Source organism: Crassostrea angulata, chromosome 3, assembly GCF_025612915.1.
Source record: "Crassostrea angulata isolate pt1a10 chromosome 3, ASM2561291v2, whole genome shotgun sequence".
In the NCBI taxonomy this organism is placed as follows: Eukaryota; Metazoa; Mollusca; class Bivalvia; order Ostreida; family Ostreidae; genus Magallana; species Magallana angulata.
This window is the reverse complement of record NC_069113.1, coordinates 13,430,322-13,451,133: the sequence shown is the minus strand read 5'-3', so window position 1 is coordinate 13,451,133 and position 20,812 is coordinate 13,430,322. Positions and strand designations below refer to the sequence as shown.

General features: G+C 31.0%; 1 protein-coding gene across 1 annotated transcript; it reads right to left on the bottom strand.

Annotated features, from left to right (window-relative positions):
• Positions 1-272: 272 nt before the first annotated feature.
• Positions 273-8,373, bottom strand: LOC128175178 (achacin-like). Its single transcript, XM_052840622.1, has 5 exons — positions 8,267-8,373; positions 2,922-3,315; positions 2,678-2,776; positions 1,781-2,026; positions 273-1,603 (listed from the first exon to the last, which is right to left on the bottom strand). The coding sequence occupies exons 2-5, from the start codon at positions 3,188-3,190 to the stop codon at positions 808-810; spliced, it is 1,410 nt and encodes a 469-aa protein (XP_052696582.1). The 5' UTR covers positions 3,191-3,315; positions 8,267-8,373; the 3' UTR covers positions 273-807.
• Positions 8,374-20,812: the final 12,439 nt, after the last annotated feature.

Sequence of the window (20,812 nt, the reverse complement as noted above, 5' to 3'; positions counted from 1 at the left end):
GGTTAGAGCCATAATCCGATTAATATTTCTTGACCAAAAAAAACTAATATAAAGCGTTGTTCCTTATATACAAAAACATATTGAAGGTGAATTTCGACGGGCCACTCTTTTGTTGCGTTTAAGTATGACAGGCAAAAAATAAATAGTATTGACACTCTTTATAGATAAATATATTATCGATTTATGACGACAATACACACATGTCATATATCAGTACTCTGCATTCATCAGGTCGTTTGAACCTGAAAACAAAAGCTTCCAGATGACTGACACTCCACTGTACCTGATGTTGAATTTTTTTTGGTTCACAAATGTATTACCACTTTGTATCAGACATATTTTTGTTCCAAGTCGATAGCATCCCGCAATACTAAACAATTGAAACTCAATTGTTTTGTGATAATGGACTTTGAAAACCAATTGACAAGAAGCCAAAGTTCTCTTTATATTGAATTATTTTAATCCTCAACAAAGGTTAATTTAGCAAGTGTTTTTTTTTTAAGATAAAGAATAATAAACGGCACAGCATTAATTATGGTTTCTGTTAATGATTCAAATTCATGAAAACTTCAAGACGTTTTCATGAATTTTTTTTGAATTTTAATATTTGCAGGAATTTCAAAGAAAATATTGGGGTAAATCCTTTCTTAGAATAGCGATTTTTTAAAATAGCAGTAAGTGTATTCGATATCTTATAATCTATGTGCCACATCTAAAAAGGTTGCTTCCACACCAATGGCTACCTTACTGAACACGTAATGCAGAAAATATTATTTAACTTAAGATATTCACATTTTGAATTTGTTGTTACTTAATTTTTAAATAGGATGGTACATTCAAATAAGACAACACGTCATCTGCAGCCTCCAAAGAACCCTCTCCCCATCCGTTGTGTTCAGCACCCCAGTAACCATGATTTATGAATATATTTTCTTGTGAAAAAGGTCGAGTGAGATATCTCTTGATATCGTACCACCTTGATCCAGGTTTCCACTCCACCCATCCACCATTATAAGGATATTTGTTCCAGATAATCATCATCTCATCGATGGGATCTGGAATACTATTGACATGTCTGTTGTACACTCTGGATAACTGTAAGTGAGCCTGTTTTACAACTTCGTCCGTGACTCTTGTCTCGTCACATTTCTTACTGATTAATTTTCCAATGTTCTGTAGTCGGCTCCAAAATGGTACAGCATTAGTTTCTGCATATGAAATAAGAAGAACTGCCTTCCCAGTCCGTGAAATACCCCAATTATATGACTGTCTGTACGGAAGATCGGATTGGGTATAGGTGAAATTATGTGATCCTCCTAGCCACCATGGATAGTTGTAAATCAGGAAAATCTTTGAGGATTGCACGTCTACCACTGAATTCAGTGCAGACAAGAATTGAGGATTACTAAACTGTGGCATCTGTATTTTTAGGACAGGAACTTTCGGTATTGCAAGTATAACATTTCTAGAATAAACAAAAAAGTAATGTTTAGTAGGCATAATATTGCCTTTGATGGAAACAGTTTTTCTGAACTTCAATTGATATATCCCTTTCTTCTTTCTTAATACTTTCACAAGCTGGCTATTCAGATGGAGGGCATGGCTGGAATTAAATACAAAGCATAAAAACTCGAAGAAAAATTGCTCACTGAGATGCAACAAAATGTTTTTAGATGATAAGCCTTAAGCTTTTTGGTTTTCAATAACATTATAAAAAATTCATGATATGAGTCGGAGTCAAAATTGCTGCGATATTCTATTAAGTCAGATAAAATATTACCACTTTGGATTAGATACAAGAAATTTCCTCATGAATTCTACAGGGAAGGAATTCATCCCCGTCGGAACTGTCACATATGAAGGAAGGTCTGTAGGTCTAGTGTTTTCCTCCTCGAATCCTTGTCGAGTTTTTAAAAAACGTTCATTGCTCTGTGCAAGACCCAAGCCAAAGTGAAAAGCACTGCTGTCTCTGATATATTTTTGAGCCTCCAAACTGATACCAGTTTTCTGTATAACGTCTTTATAGCTGTTGATGAAAGATAAAATTTATTGTTTGGTAAAAAAAAAAAAACCTGTGATAAATCGACAAAAGGTAACAGTCTGGTGTTTGGATTTTTTTCAGCACAATACTTGATTGTAAAACGTGCTAACATTTTTCATTAACATTGTTGTTTATGCCAATGGGCACGCGGTTTAATTCAAATTATTATTACATTCACTGAATTTTTAGATAAAGTTATATTTGAAAAGAAAATAATAAATTGTTCATAGCGAGGAGACAAAGTGGGTTAACAACAACACTAGAATTAAGTTTATCCAACAAAAAAAAACTGGTACTGCTACACACAGCTGATGAGGTTCGAGGAAAAAATCAATTGAACAAAATTAAATCTCTTTTAAAAGAAAATATGCATGCATATAAGCTAATATAAACAGTTCAACTCTAGCGCAATTTATAAATAAGTGCTTCAAGAGAACGTTATCCTGTTGTAAGAATATTTGTATCCCCGTACAGATTTATTCTACTATATAAAGACACTGATCTTCACAAATGCATTCATAACCGTTCGCTGGGCATTTATACAAATAAAAATATTTAAGGGAAAATTATATCAAGGTATAAACAATTAAAAAAAAGACTGATGTATTTGTCTAAAATAATAGAAAGAAAGACAACCTCTGAAGATATACAGGAACTCCATCGATGGTGGTAGCGTTAAAATGTTCGGCCCTTGGGTTCGTACCATTATAGTTAGTGTAAGTTTCAGAAAGTAATCTAAAACAAAATGAATTAAAAACCATACGGTATTGATGTTTGAATAAACAATTTACCTCAATTAGTGTAGTTAATCATTTGATGAGATGAAATGATTTAACAAACAACCATGTTTCTGATTTAAATGATGATTCTGAGCAGAAACCTTGACAAATCTCGAGGGTCCATGTGCTCCTCTGGTCTTAGTTTGTACGGAGTTCGGGGTCCTCCTAACTCGTATGTTCTAAGACGTGTATTACGCAGGTATAGAATCGTTCGCTCAGGAATTCTACCTCCACCTTCAGGAAAAGGAACAAAGGTTAGCCCAAGCTCCCGTCCTGCCTTGATCATCCTAACATGGTCCTCTGGTCTTAGTCTCATTGCTCCAAACTCCACAGGAAGATCCGGTGCATCAGTAAAGTATTTTGAAAACATCCTCCCTCCTACCCGGTCTGAGTACTCGTATATCCCAATCCTCCACCCCTTGTCCCGGAGTCTCCATCCTGTATATGAACCGCCTATACCGGCTCCTATTATTGTAATGTCTTCAATGTGGTTTCCTTACAAAAATCGGTAAATTAAAAAAAAATCTAAGACATCCCATACATTTTCATTTAATCGATTTCCTTTGTGATTAGTGAATAATGGGAAGAAATTGATTGAACACACTTTTTAAAATGTTTACAAATCTCAATATGTTGTGTTTGTATGGTTATTGGTTATTGGTTTGTGAATGTGGGACTGTTGTACATGTATTCAAAATTAGAAATTAGATATCAAGTTTATTCAAAATAAGTTTTTAAAAAAAATCATGTTAAGGGTCTTCTATACACCCGGGCAAAGTTATGCATACAAGGTCGTTGTTTTATATCTTTTATAGATATGGATTTCTAGCAAGTGTTTGAATTAAAAATGACGGGAAAAAATTTTAATTGGGGGGATCAACTTTTTTAAAATTTTATGTTCCACGTTATTTTATATTTTATTCGTGAAAATCAAAGTATTCGAACTCGGGGCCTGCGATAAGGTAGGTCGAAGCTACACCCATTGCGCCACAGAGATTGACACCAAATTTTGGAGATTTTATTGAACTGTTACACAATGCATTAAAATCGCCATGTTGTGACATACCGTCATAAAAAGTAGAAATCATGAGATGTCATTAAAGCTTTGTATCTCATTGAATACATATTTTAAATCTTATCAAGAAAAGCTGCATTTAAAAGTATTATATGCGAGGCATTTAAAGCATGGAAAACCTTTTTTTAATTATATGTTAACTTGTTTGTTTATAACTTCATGCTTGTATTTTTACGAAGTAAACATTTTTGAGTTATTGAGTAATAGACAATGTATTTCGTTTTTATAAAATGAGGAAAATGTCTACCACGTGAAAGTGTTAAAGTTTAGTTTTTGACTGGGATGAATTGCTGAAAAATAGAGTCAGTGTGTTTTAGTTCGAAATTTAGATTATGGTTATAGATACAGGCATTATATTTTGATGAAGTCATTTAAATGTTCACATGTGTTAATATAGATTACGCCATTTGTTTATATGATAATTAAAGATATATTCCCATATTCTGGTTGTTTTAATTTCACATGCAAAAACGCGGTGCAAAATGCAAGAATTTCATTTTCCAAATTTGTAAGATATATCGTTTTCATAAAGAAGTCGCATGCTTGCTAGCAGTAGGAAACGTGTCTCGCTAATTAAACATAATTCCGGCTTCTGATGTGTTACAATACGATTACATGGTCATGACTAAGTTCTAAAATTTGAATATATTTTTTTTTCAAAGTTTCTGGTGATATTTGTTGTCTTTAGTTCAATGTTAAAATTCATGACAAGTATAACTATTTTTTAGTTAAGGTGGCTCTATACACCCACAGTTTATTACAATTTTCAATAGAAGACGACAAAACATATACATATCAAATATTAAAATGATGATAGGGATACTATAGGTATTTTTAAAGAATTGTTTAATTTTTTTTTGTGTTTTTGTAAAATAATTTTTGAAAAGTTAACTATTAACAAATTGAGAGAAATTTTTTTGTCATATGATGGATATTTCCTTCGGACATCTAAAAAAATTATAACACTTCTTATCATTCAAAAATGTTATTATTGCAATTTTTTTAGTATTCACTCAAAACATATTTTTTCATATTTTCTTACTCTGATCACAAATCGTCTGAAAAAGCTGCTTGATGGTATGAGAAAATGTATTTTGATAAATGTGACATAAAAAATTGAATGAAAATCATTGCAAATAAACACAAAAAATATTTTAAATTTTATTTGGTATGAAATTTCCTCAGGTAAGAGTTATTGTTCCTAAGTCCCAAGGCCCGAACACCTTGGGGACTTTTCATTTCTGAGTTGAAGAAAATATCCTAAATATTATGTTGGAGTGATAAATACATGCAATGCATATTTTATTATAGGCCTACATAAGTGAATATATTCGCTTTAATGCAAAATTAAGTCAAAAAAAAAAAAAAATAACGGGGAAAATTAATAATAGGATTTATGTATCCCAACCTGAGAGAAATTCAAAGCCACCCTCCCATCCCCTTAAGGTGGTAATTTATTAAGGAACATCTGTCGATATTTTTGTGAATTTAAGTATATTATAATTGAAATACTTTCACCGGTTTAGAATTTTCTTCGCAGTATTCAACCAAAAAATACATTTTAGAAAATTTTGGAAAGTTTAAAACTTTATTGTCCTCAACAGGATTCGAACTCATGACCTACAGGTTTGTAATGAACCCACTAACCCACTGCGCTACGCTGTAATATAAGAATCATGGGAAACAAACTATTTTAAGAATTATACTTGTTTTTACTGTTTAATTCGATAAATAATACGACACAACGTGAAGGTGTCACATACCACATTACTTGTAAGTAATAAATTTTCCAATTATGAAATTCAATCTATTCATTTAACAAGTTTTTCAAAAGAGCGGTCCCCACACAATTCGCCTCAGTTTAAATCAGCCAGTACCGGAATTGCATACTTCCAGATTTACTTTTTTACGTACTGCGTCATCAAAAAGTGGTGTATAGAGCCACCTTAAATATAGATATAAACACTTTGGTTAAAATTACGTATTTCATTCTGGTAAAGTAATCCCTTCCTGTCGATCATACTGACCAGTACGGTCATACATATGACAACCAACTTGCATCCTTTTTTATTAGTGCCTCAATCCATTATACACGTATGCGTCTTTTCATTCCAATAACTGCTTATTTTGTCAGTACATAATTGTACATTTGAAGTATAATTGTAAGGTGATTGTTATTTTACAGATAATCCATTATTATAAGAATATCACGCCAGTCGGGTCCTAAAAGTAATTTATATTTACTTCTAATGTTTATAATAATACATAAAGTTTTATATTGTCTATTTTTGTAAATTGTTTTCTATATTTGTTGTAGTTGTTACCAATTTTTTACACGACGGCAACCTTTACCACACAATAAAAATTAAAACAGTGTGACTTTTGCAGTGCGTGGTTACCTATCTGTCTGCACGAGACAGAATGATATATAAGCTTGGAGTAACAATTGACCACATCTTCCTATTAATACTAAGTGCATTCTTCTTACAAATTAGTATGTTCAGCAGGATTTCAAGATAGTGCGTGAATTACATAAACAAATAAAGATCGTATACATATTATGAAAATTAGCTGTCAAATTTTAACAACTTCCGACAAAAGTTTAAAATGACCCTTCAAAAATTAAAAAAACTTATTAGCATTACTTTAATTTATTGTCTCATTAGAAAAAAGCACATTGTTTTTTGGGAAATATGACATTCCACCACGAGCTTTTGAATGGTAAATGAAAATTTGAGTAACTTTGCGTCAAGGGTTCCCTGACTGATGAAAATAATAGGATGTAATGATTATACATGAACAGTTGATGAATCAATTTATGCATTTCAAATCAAAAATAATTCAGAATTGTTTTTCTTACTAAAATATTAGACAAATGTTTTTTAAATCATTATAATGTATCATTTCTTTTTAGTTTTTTAACATTGTATTCAAGCATTGAACGTTTGTTATGTTGGCCATATAACACTTACTTGTGCAAACACATTAAATACGGCGCGTTAGTGCGGTTTGATAAATTTTGTATATAATCAATGCGTTTAACTAGTACAATTGTGCCCTAAAAAAACTCCAAAAACCATAAAGTTGTACAGCAATAATAAGCATTAGCAGGAATGTTCACGAAACTTTCCTTCCATATGAACTAAGTGTGTTCCTAAGATATAACTTATGAAAAAAGTTAGAAACATCCTATGACCAGCTTCAGACACATCTTAAGATGTAGCTCGACGGTAACTTACGAACATCTTAAGCTAGGATATTTTAACCTACTAAAATCATTCATAATTTTATATTAATTTATATAGGTAGAATTTCAGAGACTCACACAGGGATAAATCATTAAACATTTCCACAGGGAAAATAAAACACGAGTTGTAATCTATCTCAAAAATATGATAATACAGTTTATTAACATTACGAATTTTCTTTTCATTATTTTTCAGAATGAAGTGATTAAAAATGAAGAATGATAATACATAACAACAAACAGATGTAGATTTATCTTAAGCATAAGAGATTTAAATAATTTTTTGGCCTATGATAAATGCAATGAATGTTGCTTATGCAGTGCAGTTACATGTATTAAAAATAAGTGAATACTTTTCATCTATCGCCAAACAGAGAAGAGGCAGTATTTGTAAAGAAAAAAATTCGAAAAGAAATTCGTCTTATTCGTCGGCGTTAAGGCACACACATAGCAATAAAGAAGGCATATATTTCGGAGTCCCTCTCCAGATATGTTTAAATAAACGTACACGACATTTAAGTTAATAAAGTGGGTATTGCAGTAGAATAAATAAATTTGTACCCCCCCCCCATCCCCGCCGGATTAGGAAATTTTTTGGTTGACGTTTGAAAGGAAAAATTGACCGGAAAACTTAATCAATGCGCGTAACAATATATTTACAAATCAGTGACAATATAATTTATCGAACTCAAGAATAATTTGCCACAGATAAACAACTTAAATCCGGTTCAACCCAAACCCCCCCCCCCATCCTCTTATCGATCAAATTCGCCACCCTAATATAAAATATCTTTTGACTCCCCTGTACTTATGCAATATTTAACATATTTTGTGGTCAAAAATTAGCAACAAGTTTATTTCAAGGGGGGGGGGGTATTGTTTCCTATATAATTTTTGACCGCCCCTTTACTGGCAATATATGGAAGACTGGTTTTACAAAAATACCCGTTTTTCTGTTTTAAGCACAATTCGTTCTGTAATGTAATCAACGTTTGTTTATTAAGAAAGTCATTTTATGGAAAGAGGACTTCAATACGGTGTATAGTGTTGTGTAACGAATTTTACTTTCGACTTTCAGTATGTTGTACTCAGTCTGTTTATATTACCCAAAATAACGATCTTACCATTGCATTTTCCAAGAACAAGCCATGCCAAACAGAGTTATTCCGTTACGACAATCATCACTGTGCCACCACTAACTGAAATGTCTCCCTTCTTTTGTTTTCAAACTTAAAAAAGGGTATAACATAAATGTTGGTTTCTAATGAAAAATGTTTTAAGGGTATTCAAGATCTTTTATGATATGAATAAAATAATGTATTTTGAAAATGCAGATTATTTTAAGTGTCACTGAGACACCGAAAATTAATTTTTTTTTAAAGAAAAAATAAATTTTCAATGTTTTAGAAATGCACTACATTACAGTTCTAGCCTAACCACATATTTTTAAATTTTATCCAAAGGACACATTTTTAAATTACATACACGAATGAAAGAAAAAAATCGTCACTTACCTACCAAAAAAAACCCCAAACACAATACACAAAGAGAAATATTATGACCATTTATATACAACAGTACATGTTAGCATAAAAACCATTATGAGAAATACATTTAGAAAAAAGGTTAATGAATTTCATGATCGATGTCATCAACGGGGAACAAACATTGGCTCATTTTATACTCCATTTTAAACCATAAACTTTTCTTAAAATAGATGAACTGATAACAATTTTCTAAGCAAAGGTTTTACATGTCACATTTTATTAGGCAGAAAATTCGCCTCACTGCTGTTTACCACAAATTAAAAGCACAAAAGACTCGCATAAGAATCTAATAAATTTTAAAGTCAGAGAGAGAGAGAAAGAGAGAGAGAGAGAGATTTAATTTGTAATTCACTAATAGGAGATATTGTTTTCAATTCAGTTTTCCAGAGACCAAAAGAGTTGACAAGATTCAGCATTAGGGCGCATGGAGTTCATATAATCTGACATTTGTAAATGACAACTACACCTAAACATATTGAGAAAAGAAAGCAAAGGCTAGGTAAACCATAACATACTGAGGAAGAAAAAAAAACAAATCTGTTATGCATTTAAGTTAACTAAATCTGGGTTCATTATTGAAATCATACTTTTTAATGGATAACGATAGAAAAAATATATCATCTGTATGAGTGAGCAAAAGGAAAACGACCAAACGACAGAATGTGTGATTAGTTTAATGATTTTCATTAGTCATTATATGCTTTTCTCGTCTGAAGAAGATAAATTACATTTATATTTTAAAAAAGAAATTTATTACTACATCCATTATAACAAGAGGTAGTTATGATCAGATTAAAACACATACATGTATTTAAATACATATGAAACGCCAAGGAGAAACGATATCAGTGAATTACTGCACTTAGCGCCGGGTTTCGGGATTTTTGGGTCGCGTCTGTTGCGTTTATTTTTTAACCTAATATCACTTTTGCTTAATTTATTAAAGAGTCTTGTCAACTTTCATCATAAATTAAGATTAAGACTGTGATATAATAAGCTCGTTTTATGTTTTTCTACTTACAACTTTAAAAAAAGTAGAATTTTCGCTTATCTACAAAAGACGAATAGGGCCACAAAAAAAAATAAATTATTTCGTAATGACGAGAAAAGATCTCGTTATAACGAGTTAATTTTCTCGTTATTACAAGAAAAGATCTCGTAATTACGAATCAGTTTTCTCGTTATAACGGGAAAAGATCTCGTTATTACGAGAAATGATCGCGTTATTACGAGTTAATTGTCGCATTATTACGAGAAAAAATCTCGTTATTACGAGAAAAGATCTCGTTATTATGATTTAATTATCTTGTTATTACTAGAAAAGATCTCGTACTTACGAGCTAATTATCTCGTTATTACGTTTTTACTCTCATTGGCAGTTTGGCTTTGTAAATTTATACTATTTAATAACATTCTCAGTAAACCAAAAACTAAAGTAGTAGTGTTTAGAGAGTGCTTATAAAACATTCATGATGCCGTGTGTGTAACTAATTACCAAGTGATATATTGTTTTGTTTTCATCAGGCGCAAGGACATTTCACAACAACATATCATATAAATAGGTCATATTTGAATTTCGTCATCTCAAACTTTTCCCCAGAATTGAAGTTTATACATTTTTCCCCTTAAAATGAACAAATTGATGCAAGGCCTACGGAAACGTATAACCGCCTCCTGATGTTGTGTTCAACATCTAAATGGCAAATTAAAATTGGTGTCATCTTCTTATAAAATGTATATGTTGTCAAAATTATGTCGACTTGTACAAAGAAAAAAATACAAGAAGATATAATTTAGATGATTTAACCGCTCATTTCAAGCTTTGTTGACTTTGATTAAGTCACATTATTATTTTGCGTTATAACTTTGTCGCATTTATATAAATGAGTAGAAATTTTCTCACTATCTTTCATATTGAAAATTAATTATGTTGAAATTGTACAATTTGTAGAACTTTCGCGTCCATATTTTGATAACTTCTTGTCTGTTTACAAGGAATGTCAACTTAAGTTTGTCGTCATAAGTTTTAGAAACAATTTAACCCTATTAATGTCAATTATAAACACAACTAGACCTGTTTTTGTCTTCAACAAAAAGGTAGGGCTTTTCGACAGCCCTTTAAACCCCTGATTTAAATTCTTAATTTTTTTCTCTCAAAAATTGTGTATGATAAAATGAGAACAAATGTCATAAACATATACCCACACATTAACTTATAAGAAATTAAATGCCTAAAGAAAGACAACTCCAGGATTTTATATCAAAACATATCCTTTAATTCTTGAAGAAAAGTTTTAAAAATTCATATGTAAGAAAGTATTCATTCGTGATTTAAGACTTTTGGTATGCCAATAGCTCTTATGCTAATCATTCATTGAGCAAAGCGGGGTAACTCCTGAAATTTATTTTTTTTGAATTGTGATAAAGGTATCATTTTCAGACCCTTAAAACCCCTATAAGGAGTCAAAAAGTGGCCCCTCGGACCATAATTTTTAAATTGGACTCTTTATTCTGTACTATTAACCGAAAAGATTTTGAAAATCGGATTAAAAATAAAAAAGTTACAGCTAAAGGGCTATTTTTAATATTGACCGCTTGGGATCCCTTATTTTTCGGAATTTTTTTTCCAGGACCTTTTCCGGTCTGCGTATCAGGTCCCTCATTATACATGTGAAATATGAAAATATTTACTTGAAAACTTTTTGAGAAAACGTAGCACGTGTGAATTCAGTTTAACATTAAAACTCCCATAGACGATTTTTTATCCACTTATAAAACCGGAAGTTCTCATATGTTTTGAATAAAACTTAAAGTATATGATAATTATGACAGTTGTAACATTTCCCATGCCTCACTTTAAACATTTGGTGGTTATTTCAATTTTTACTTTTTTCATCCCCCCTTTCTTCATAGTTTGAAGCCTAATGTCTCGAAAACGGTAAGAGATAGAAAAAGGTTTTCGCTTACGATTTTGTATATCATAGCACGAAGTATTTAATTCCAAAATGTCTCAGTTTATAATTAAAAAAATAAAATAAATACAAGGGTCCTTTTAATATTTTGTATTTTGCATCTGTAAACCGGAAGTATATAAACCGGAAGTCCAAAAAGGGACATACGGGAGAAATAAACGATTGCTACAAGAACTAAACATTAAATTTTTGTTTTTGTCTTCCGTTTTCAAAAAATCGCCGACGAAACTTTGTCGAGAAGAATAATAATAACTAGAACTTTTTTTGTCTTCAACAAAAAGTAAGGGCTTTTCGACAGCCCCATTATCCCTTTTTAATTAAATGTTAAAAAAAATTATTCTCTAATTTATTTCCAAGTGTTCTAAACGCCTTGGTATCCCCAGTTGCTTAGATAGGAACTTACGAGTAGTACAATGTGAAAAGAAAGATAACTCCAGAACTTTACAGGTAGCTACACTTCTAATTTCCAGAAAAATATTTTCAAAAATCATACTGAAGTAAGTATTCATTCCTCGGACACAAAACTTGGTATGCCTATAGTGTTTATGCTCTACATTCTTACAGCAAAGCGAGATAACACTTACTAAAAAAAATTTTGAAATTTAAACAAGTAATGATCTTTGGGCTTTCCAAACCCCGATAAGGAGTCAAAAAGTGGCCCCTCGGACCATAATTTTAAGATTGTACTCTTTATTCTGAACAATAAATTGAAAAAAATTTTAAAATCAAAAGAGAAATAAAAAAGTTACAGCTAAAGGGCTGTTTTGTACATTGGCCCCTGCAGATCCCTAATTTTCTCGAATTGTCTACCCAAAAACTTTTCCGGTCTGCGCATTGTGTGTACCATTATACATCTGAAATATTGTAATGTTTACTTGTAAACTTTTTGAGAAAACGAACGACGCGTGATTTTAGTTTAACATTGAAACTCCCATAGACAATTTTTCATAGGCTCATAAAACCGGAAGTACTTAATATATTTTATTGAAACTTGAATTGTCTCTTGAATACTTCTATTTGAACAATGTCTAGGCGTCTTATAAAATTTCTAAGGTTTTTTGAATTTTTTTTCTTTTTCATCCCCCCTTATCTCAAGTTTGAGCCCTAATATCTCAAAAACAGTGAGAGATAGAGAAATGGCTACGCTTATGATTTTGTACATCAAGACAAGATGCATCTAATTCTTAAATTTGAATGCTCTAACTATAAAAACAATAAAGATATTGTGCTTCAATGAAATTTTAGTATTTTCGTTGTCAAAACCGGAAGTGCCGGAACCGGAGGTCCAAAACCTTACATACGCGTGTCATTTAAAATTGCTATAAGAGTATTGCATTGTTGTTTTAATATGTCTTTCCGTTTTCAAAAAATCGCTGACGAAACTTTGTCGAGAATAATAAAAAATAATAAAACAGAACAAAAACAATAGGTCTTTTCGACCGAAAGTCGAAAAGCCCTAATAAAACAGAACAAAAACAATAGGTCTTTTCGACCGAAAGTCGAAAAGCCCAGTAAACATAATAGCTAACTGCAAAGCTCCGAAAGCGTGAGAGAGAGGGGCGTAGCACATTCTTTAGTAATAAAAAAAACAACAGTTTTAAAGTGTAAATAAACGAATGCAAAAATAAAACAAATATGATACAACCAAGATTTAAACAGTTTTTTTTTTATTATTTCAGTAAATACTTTAATCAATACATGATTGTATTTAAACTAAATTTGTAATGCAAAACGAAGAAAATTTTGTAGATTTTGAATAAGTTTCAAATAATACATGTTTAAATGTATACATGAAGAGTTTTATCTATACCCAATTAATGATGATTTTACATAATTCAAAGGGCTTTTGAAAGATTGAATATAAAAATACCGAGAAAAATATGCATTTCCGAAGGTTCTATATATTTCTTAAACTTCAATAGAAAAGTAAAAAATTACTTAACCTTCGGGTTTGGAACCTTAATAAGTTAGATTATTTGATGATAACGAAAAAGGATATAAGAAATCACAAAGAATGCAGTTTTTGAAATGTTGAATGAAATAATAAATGTCTTTCTTTAACTAAAATAAGTTAACTTCAGTCTGTATGTATGGTCTTAAAAATAAATTTTGTTGTCATAATTAATTTGCTAAACTTTAAAACAATCATATATAACAAAGTATTTAAGTTAATATATTGCTTTCTAACGTAACAATGAGAGGCGGTTAAACGTTTCCGTAAAGGCCACTTTAGATGCCTGATTAATCGTCTCAGAGAATATAAAATATGTTTTAACACAAGACAATATTGCATTAAAATCTAGTTCATTTTAGATAATGATTAAGAAATAAAGTACGAGTTATCGTGAATGTTGCAGAATAACCTCCGAGGTAAAGAAATGTTGTTTTGAAATATAATATTTCAAACAACATTTCGAGACCGAGGAGGTTTTCCTGCAACATTCACGAAAACAAGAACTTTATTTCTATTCTACTAACAGCCCAGTATTTCTACAGTTCGTTTCTCCTATAGAGAGATGATCTAGGTCATTTTGACGGCTGTTCCGTGTAACCCCAACAATTTTGTTAGTGAATTTTACATGTGTATCGATCAAAGGAATCAGATGCAGACAGAATTTTTCTTTGGATTTTTAATACTCTTTACTTATTTATAAAACGTTTTTGAATCATTTTCCTAATATTTTAAGGGCAATTAAATACGCTTGTTACTACTACACGTTATATATTGTAAAAACACGCAGTGAAAATGTGCTGGGGAGGTGGTAGGAACAGCCGCATTGATCTCTTAAAAATAAACATTTGAGTCAATAAACATCGTTTTGACTGGAACTAACACGTGAAATTGACATGGTTTTAAAACTTTTTACAGTTTGAAATTGTACTTTCATGATCACTGCGACACAAATAGGTATTTCTGATCTGATAATTTACTGATGACGTTCGTGGTATATTGGAGAATAATGTCCGCGGCATCTCTTTGATCTTGGCAATAACTGTTATAGAATATTAGATAAATAAAATTACAAAACTCATACACTCATATCAAAACCTCACAGATCATGTGTGGTTCTCCTCATAAAAAACTATTTTGGTGGGATTTCGTTGTTTTTGTTATGTTTTTGCGTTTTGTATTTGTAATGTACTGTTTTACTTTTATTTATTATTATTTTTTATATATATAAAATGGAATCATAAGAATTCATGGTGGCTTAATTTTCGTGACATTTAGGGATAGCCCTTTCCACAAAATTAAATCGACAGAAACAAATTTTGAAAGAGGTACTTACCAAAACTGAAATACGACGCATCGAAGACATAACATATAGAGCAAAAAATCGAAAAGTCCAAAATCACGAAAATTGGCCCCTACAAATTTAAATGATTGCACAGCATATGTCTAGATCTGTAATGAATTCAAAGGATACTCTGGCATTATTTACTCTGGGAACATCAAAATAATGTTTCCTCAAGGATTTAAGAGACTGTGTAACAAACAAATACAAACAATTACTCGCTTCCACAAGCATTTATTAACTTATACTTGCATCTAAATTCAACTGGTCTTCTGATGTTTGACAGCAACATGTATTTAATGTTATAAAAGTTTTCATCAGATATTCAGCTGCATTTTATAACTCCTTTTAGTCTAAGCTAGATCAGATTTAACAGCGTCTCTAGCCGGGCTCTCTTGGAAAGCAAATCGTCAATGATACTATAAATAGCACTTCAAAGGTCATCTTAAAACCATACAGCGTCAAAGAAAAACCGCCTGCTACACCAAATATAAAAAATAGAGTCATGTTTTGTCAGATATGTCTAAGCACTCTGGACATATTACAATGCGCATGAATTTCCATGAACTACTTTATTAACCATTGGCATTCGGTAAATCGAAGAAATTGGGGATTCATTTCATAACACTTGTTTAAAAATTCAATGCACTGTTGATTTATTTCTACTAGACAGAAATATTTTTGTGATAGCTTTTTACAAAATTTAGTCGCTCTCTTATGCTTTACGGACATTAAAAGCATAGAGAGAAAAGGAGAAAGAGATACTGACAGTCTTAACTACACAATATATATAATGAAAAATCAAAAGAGCTTGGCTTTCGGCATTTCAATACTTTGATTTTTAAGTAGTATCAAATAGTGAATTTCGGAAGAACATGAAAATAAAAATCCTTGGTTTTCTAGATATATTACAAATTATTAATAATCGTTTGACCTTAAAATGGAATGACATCTATATCGTTTCACTCATGTAATAAGCTCCCTTTAAATCTAATAAAAATCAATATCATTTGCATGTATAAAAGGAAATAAACATTACATTGATACTGTGCCATCTGTCTTACACCAAGCTCAGAGTCAATTAATATAATTCAATATAGACTTGTAATATAGTACAATGATGGCTGTTTTGTTATTGTAGAGAGTATAATTGAAATTTTGTGTAAAACTCTAGCGCAGGTTGTTCCTAGTTGGATTGAAGTATTGCTTATTGTGTATATATACGTGTATCTGGGTGCTTTTGTAGGTTATTGTTTGGGTGTGTTGGTGTGCAAATCCTTGTTGAAAAGATTGGAAGAAATTAAAAGATTGGAGTTAGAATCATCAAACATGTAATACTAGATAACTCGTCATATTCCTTCTCATGTAATTAACAAAGCCTGAAGATATAATATATAATTAATATGATACACACCAGATTCAGCTAACACCATCACTCGAACTGAACAAGTTAAATTTTTAAGTTTATTGTCTATTTGTATTGATAACATGAGTTGACGTTTTCCAAGGACACAACGAATTTAAAAGCATGTAAATTATGTAACTGTTCATTTATCAAATGACGAGAATACTTTGTATTACTGCGTATTGCACAAATTGTTACCTCTCTGGATAGGAAGCTGCACTTAGTAATAGTCCTGTTGTATTAATGTTGGCATCAATTAAACACTGTTTGTTGATTTAAAAATACCGGATATCGGTATTTTCCAAGCTAACAGTTCAGTTAATGGCTTAACCGACCTAAATGGCTTTATTGAACGACTAGCTACATAAGCCAATGAATAGGAAAATACAATGCAAAATGGACCAGTGCATTTTTTTTTATACACGATCAAGTATGTTCTAAAATCCTGGTTTATATAATAAATACATGGAGGCAACAAGAGGAAATAGGTTCTAAATAATTGCACATTAAGTGCACATGCACATATAACAGTGACCACAATATTTTATCTAGCAACCGCCAAATATCTTATTCGATGGAAGATATAATTTTCCTACATAAAATAAACCGTAGACATTTACCCATTAGTTATTCTTCTTCTGAGAAAAAAACTCCATTAATTTGTATGTACAGTTCTATGTATATATATATATATATATATATATATATATATATATATATATATATATATATATATATATATATATATATATATATATATATATATATACATGTATCATCAATCCAGACAGTAAGAGTATTTAAAAATGTGATACTTAAATAAGAGTTTCATAATGATGGTCAGTTTTTAAAGCGCTAAGCATAGCTCAGCGCTTTATTGTCGTTAGACTTCTATTTCCGGTGCAAGGAATAACTGCCCTCTATGAGCAGAAATATACATCATTTAAACTGGTAAGAGGTATAGGGAACCAGTTATCTGGGTGACGGAAATGGCCGAGTAGATACGATTGGTTTGCGGGGCTTACGTACATCAGCACGGAATGCTACGCAGTGATGAAAAAATATAGTGCGTATTCAGAAGCTAAAATATAGAAAAATAAAATCGATTCTTTGCAAGAAAATGTCAAAAACTGTGATAAATTACTGTTCTAAAGGTATAATTTGTGATTTTAACATATCTTTTTTCAGGCAAGTATCCATATACAAGTCGTGTTCAGCTTTAATTCACATCATCTTCAGAAAGTAACATATATTTAAAGAAATCTGGCCTTCGATACTTTAAATTGATATTCATTAAACATAAACCAAAATTTCAATAAGGCTCATTTCTGCCTACGCTTGCACACAGTAAATTTTCTTAGAACCAAGCTAGGTTAGCGCTTTTCAGTACTTTCAGTACTTTGATTAATTCTAATTCTTCACTGGACATTTGCTTAAAGCTAAAGAATCTCGAATTAATTTATTTTGTGTTAAAAGGGTTTGATGGTCGTTGCCAGTTAAAGACAATATTGGTCTCCCAAACAATGGAGCCCTGTATAAAGATAAAGGGATATGTTTAGGTTTTAAAGCTCTAATAAATGAAATAGTTCTGAATTATAGTTTATAGCTAAAAATTTATATCTAAAAAATTAGGTAGATCCGATAGCTAATTTAGATTCTTTTAGATTAATAAAGGATATAACACTGCATACATTTTACTTACGCAAGTACTCCAATACCTGTAATTACTATAGTATTTAAAGTATAGATTGTAAAATACAAAAATCAAGTGAAATAAATTTTCAAAAATTGATATTAAAGACTTTTAATTTATTTGCATGTATACTCTCTTTTGAAATAAGAACCAGACTTGATATCAACTACATCTCATTTATCATGTGAAAATAAAATGACTGTTACAAAATGAGAAGGTCTGTAAAAAAGGCAATGGATATTTTAACTTCTTTTAACCCATGTGGTATAAATGCACTTTGAAAAAAACGCATTTAGTACACAATTAATGTCGTGTTTGATTATTTACCTTCACATGAAAAAATGACAGTAACAAACTGCCAGCCATCTAAAATATCCATAAAACGAAATACAAATTCAAAGCAGAGCAACAAGGACCTCTAAAAAGATAGAGGTAGGATCAGGTACCTAGGAGGAGTGAGCATCTGCTGATGACATCAATTAAATTACAATTATACTTGTAAAATCGCTTCTCCGCGATATAATATGTTGTAAGTCTCTGGTCCTGTTTTCTATGATGGTTCAAAAGATAGAAGCAATTATATTTTTACCTTTTCTTGGAATTATAAGATTTTCAAACCTGATCAATGAAAGATTTTAATAAGTATTTATATAATGTCTAAACATTCAAACGAAATTAAAGTGTTGTAAGAAAATGTACATGTAGTTGGTGTGAGGTCAAGAAAAAATTGACAAGTCTTCTTGAAATGAAAGTGTATATGACGTAGCGGATGTATATTTTTCAAGTATATTTGACTTTAACCAATATTTTATTATGCAAACAATTATGTAAAGGGTTTGACATAAGACAAGTATTTGCCCGGGGCTGAAATTCATCGTGGGTTGATATAAAGTGGCAAATAGAAAGATTTTTCTAACATATATTTGTATCTTGTAAAAGCACCCATAAAACTATTTGGAAAAATAGCTGAGTTTCCCATGATAAAACCTTACATGTATATCAAATAAACAGCTAAATTGTAATCTGATTATTTTTAAAAAAGATGTAACGTATTTAACAAATATAAGCAATTGTACGGATAATGGAAAGGAAAACACAACATTATTATAACATTATTATTCATTTTCAGAAATTAAGGTAAATGACCTACTTTTTGAGTTTTTTGCCGTTGAATAATTTTTGAAAAATAAACAAAAATTTCTCAAAATTTTACACTGTGATTGACTTTTTCTTCATTGTGAAAGTAAAACAAAACAAATAACTAAACTCTTTAATAAAGTTTATGAATGGCGGTGTTGAAAAAAAGATAAAGCATTTTTCAGCAACAAAGAACTATATATGATATTAGTCAAAGGACGAGTGCACTTATGGGCCCCGCTGAAAAGTAAAAAAATGAAGAATCAAATTAAGCATATTTTTTCCCCTAACATTATCTATTGATATCTAATCCATAAGAATTAACAAGTTTTAGCGCTGAATTTATTGTATATAAAAAGCACGAAGCTTTAAAACATAGTAGGGGTCAGCAGACATTCGTGATTTTTTTATAGTAAATCGAGGACAGGCATTCATTCTAAAGCCTTTGTTTACTGTCAGTCTAACCGAGTACAAACTTGTGGAAAAGACAAAATACGCATTATACATTAAGTAAACTCCAGTGAAAGTAAGAAGTTTGTACTCGGTTAGGCTGGTACCTAAAAAATGAAAAAACGTATGAAAATTTCAAGCTTTTTCCTATAGCAAGCAAGAGCTATTACCTGCTTGACCCATGTTTGAACTCACGCATGGAATAAATTATTTCAAACAATCACGTGGTTTCTATACAGGTAAACGTTTGTCAAATGTGCTCACTGTAAAACATTGACACGTTTTAGATCGCTTTCCATCATCTTTGTATGGTCAGGAATGTTTGTTTGTCACTATGGTAATATGCAACTTCAAAGCTTCATTCGATTTTTTTTTCAGACGTAAAATAATGCATAAAGTATAATTCAGCAAACGCGCCAATCGATCCACCAACAGAGCAATGTTGATTTAAATGTCTCCTCCCTCTGATTTAAATAGACACAATTCAAGTAGGTTCGGTTCGATTTTTCCGGATTATTTATAGGCATTTAAAAACCCTCCAGTTTTTTAAATTGTATTCTAATTTTGGTAAATTTAAGCGTGCATATAAATCAGAAGTATCCATGAGTGCTAAACTATTACGAGAAAAAAGCAATTTGTTGATATTTTCTACATATAAACGGCACTGAAAAAGGGCCCATTCCCTATAGCTTAAGTGCACTTGTTCTTTGGCCCCCAAAATTCGCTATTTGTAAATGATTCAGGTACATAACTTTGTTGTGTTATCTTAAAAAAGAGTTGACATGAAATATGTTTTTCACCAATTTATTTGATTTATATGTACTCACTGGCACTATATGACGTCAGAAGTGACGCTATTTTTATAATTCAATCAAAATCAATCAAAAGTTCTTACGCTAGAGCATACTTTTAGCATTCCATTGGAAGACCCTATGTAAAAAAAAACAACTTTAATCACGTATACTGAATGTAATCTGAATACTATTAGCAAGAATAAAGAGTAGCATACCTACACGTGTACAACGTGTTTGTACACAAATTGTTGTGATTCATACCTGATTTGTTATCTTTGGATAAAACTGTATAAGATGTACCAATCCTTCATGTTCTGGATTTTTTATTCCATATTCCACAGCTCAATTTCTATTTTTCATACGATTTGTTGAAATTCAG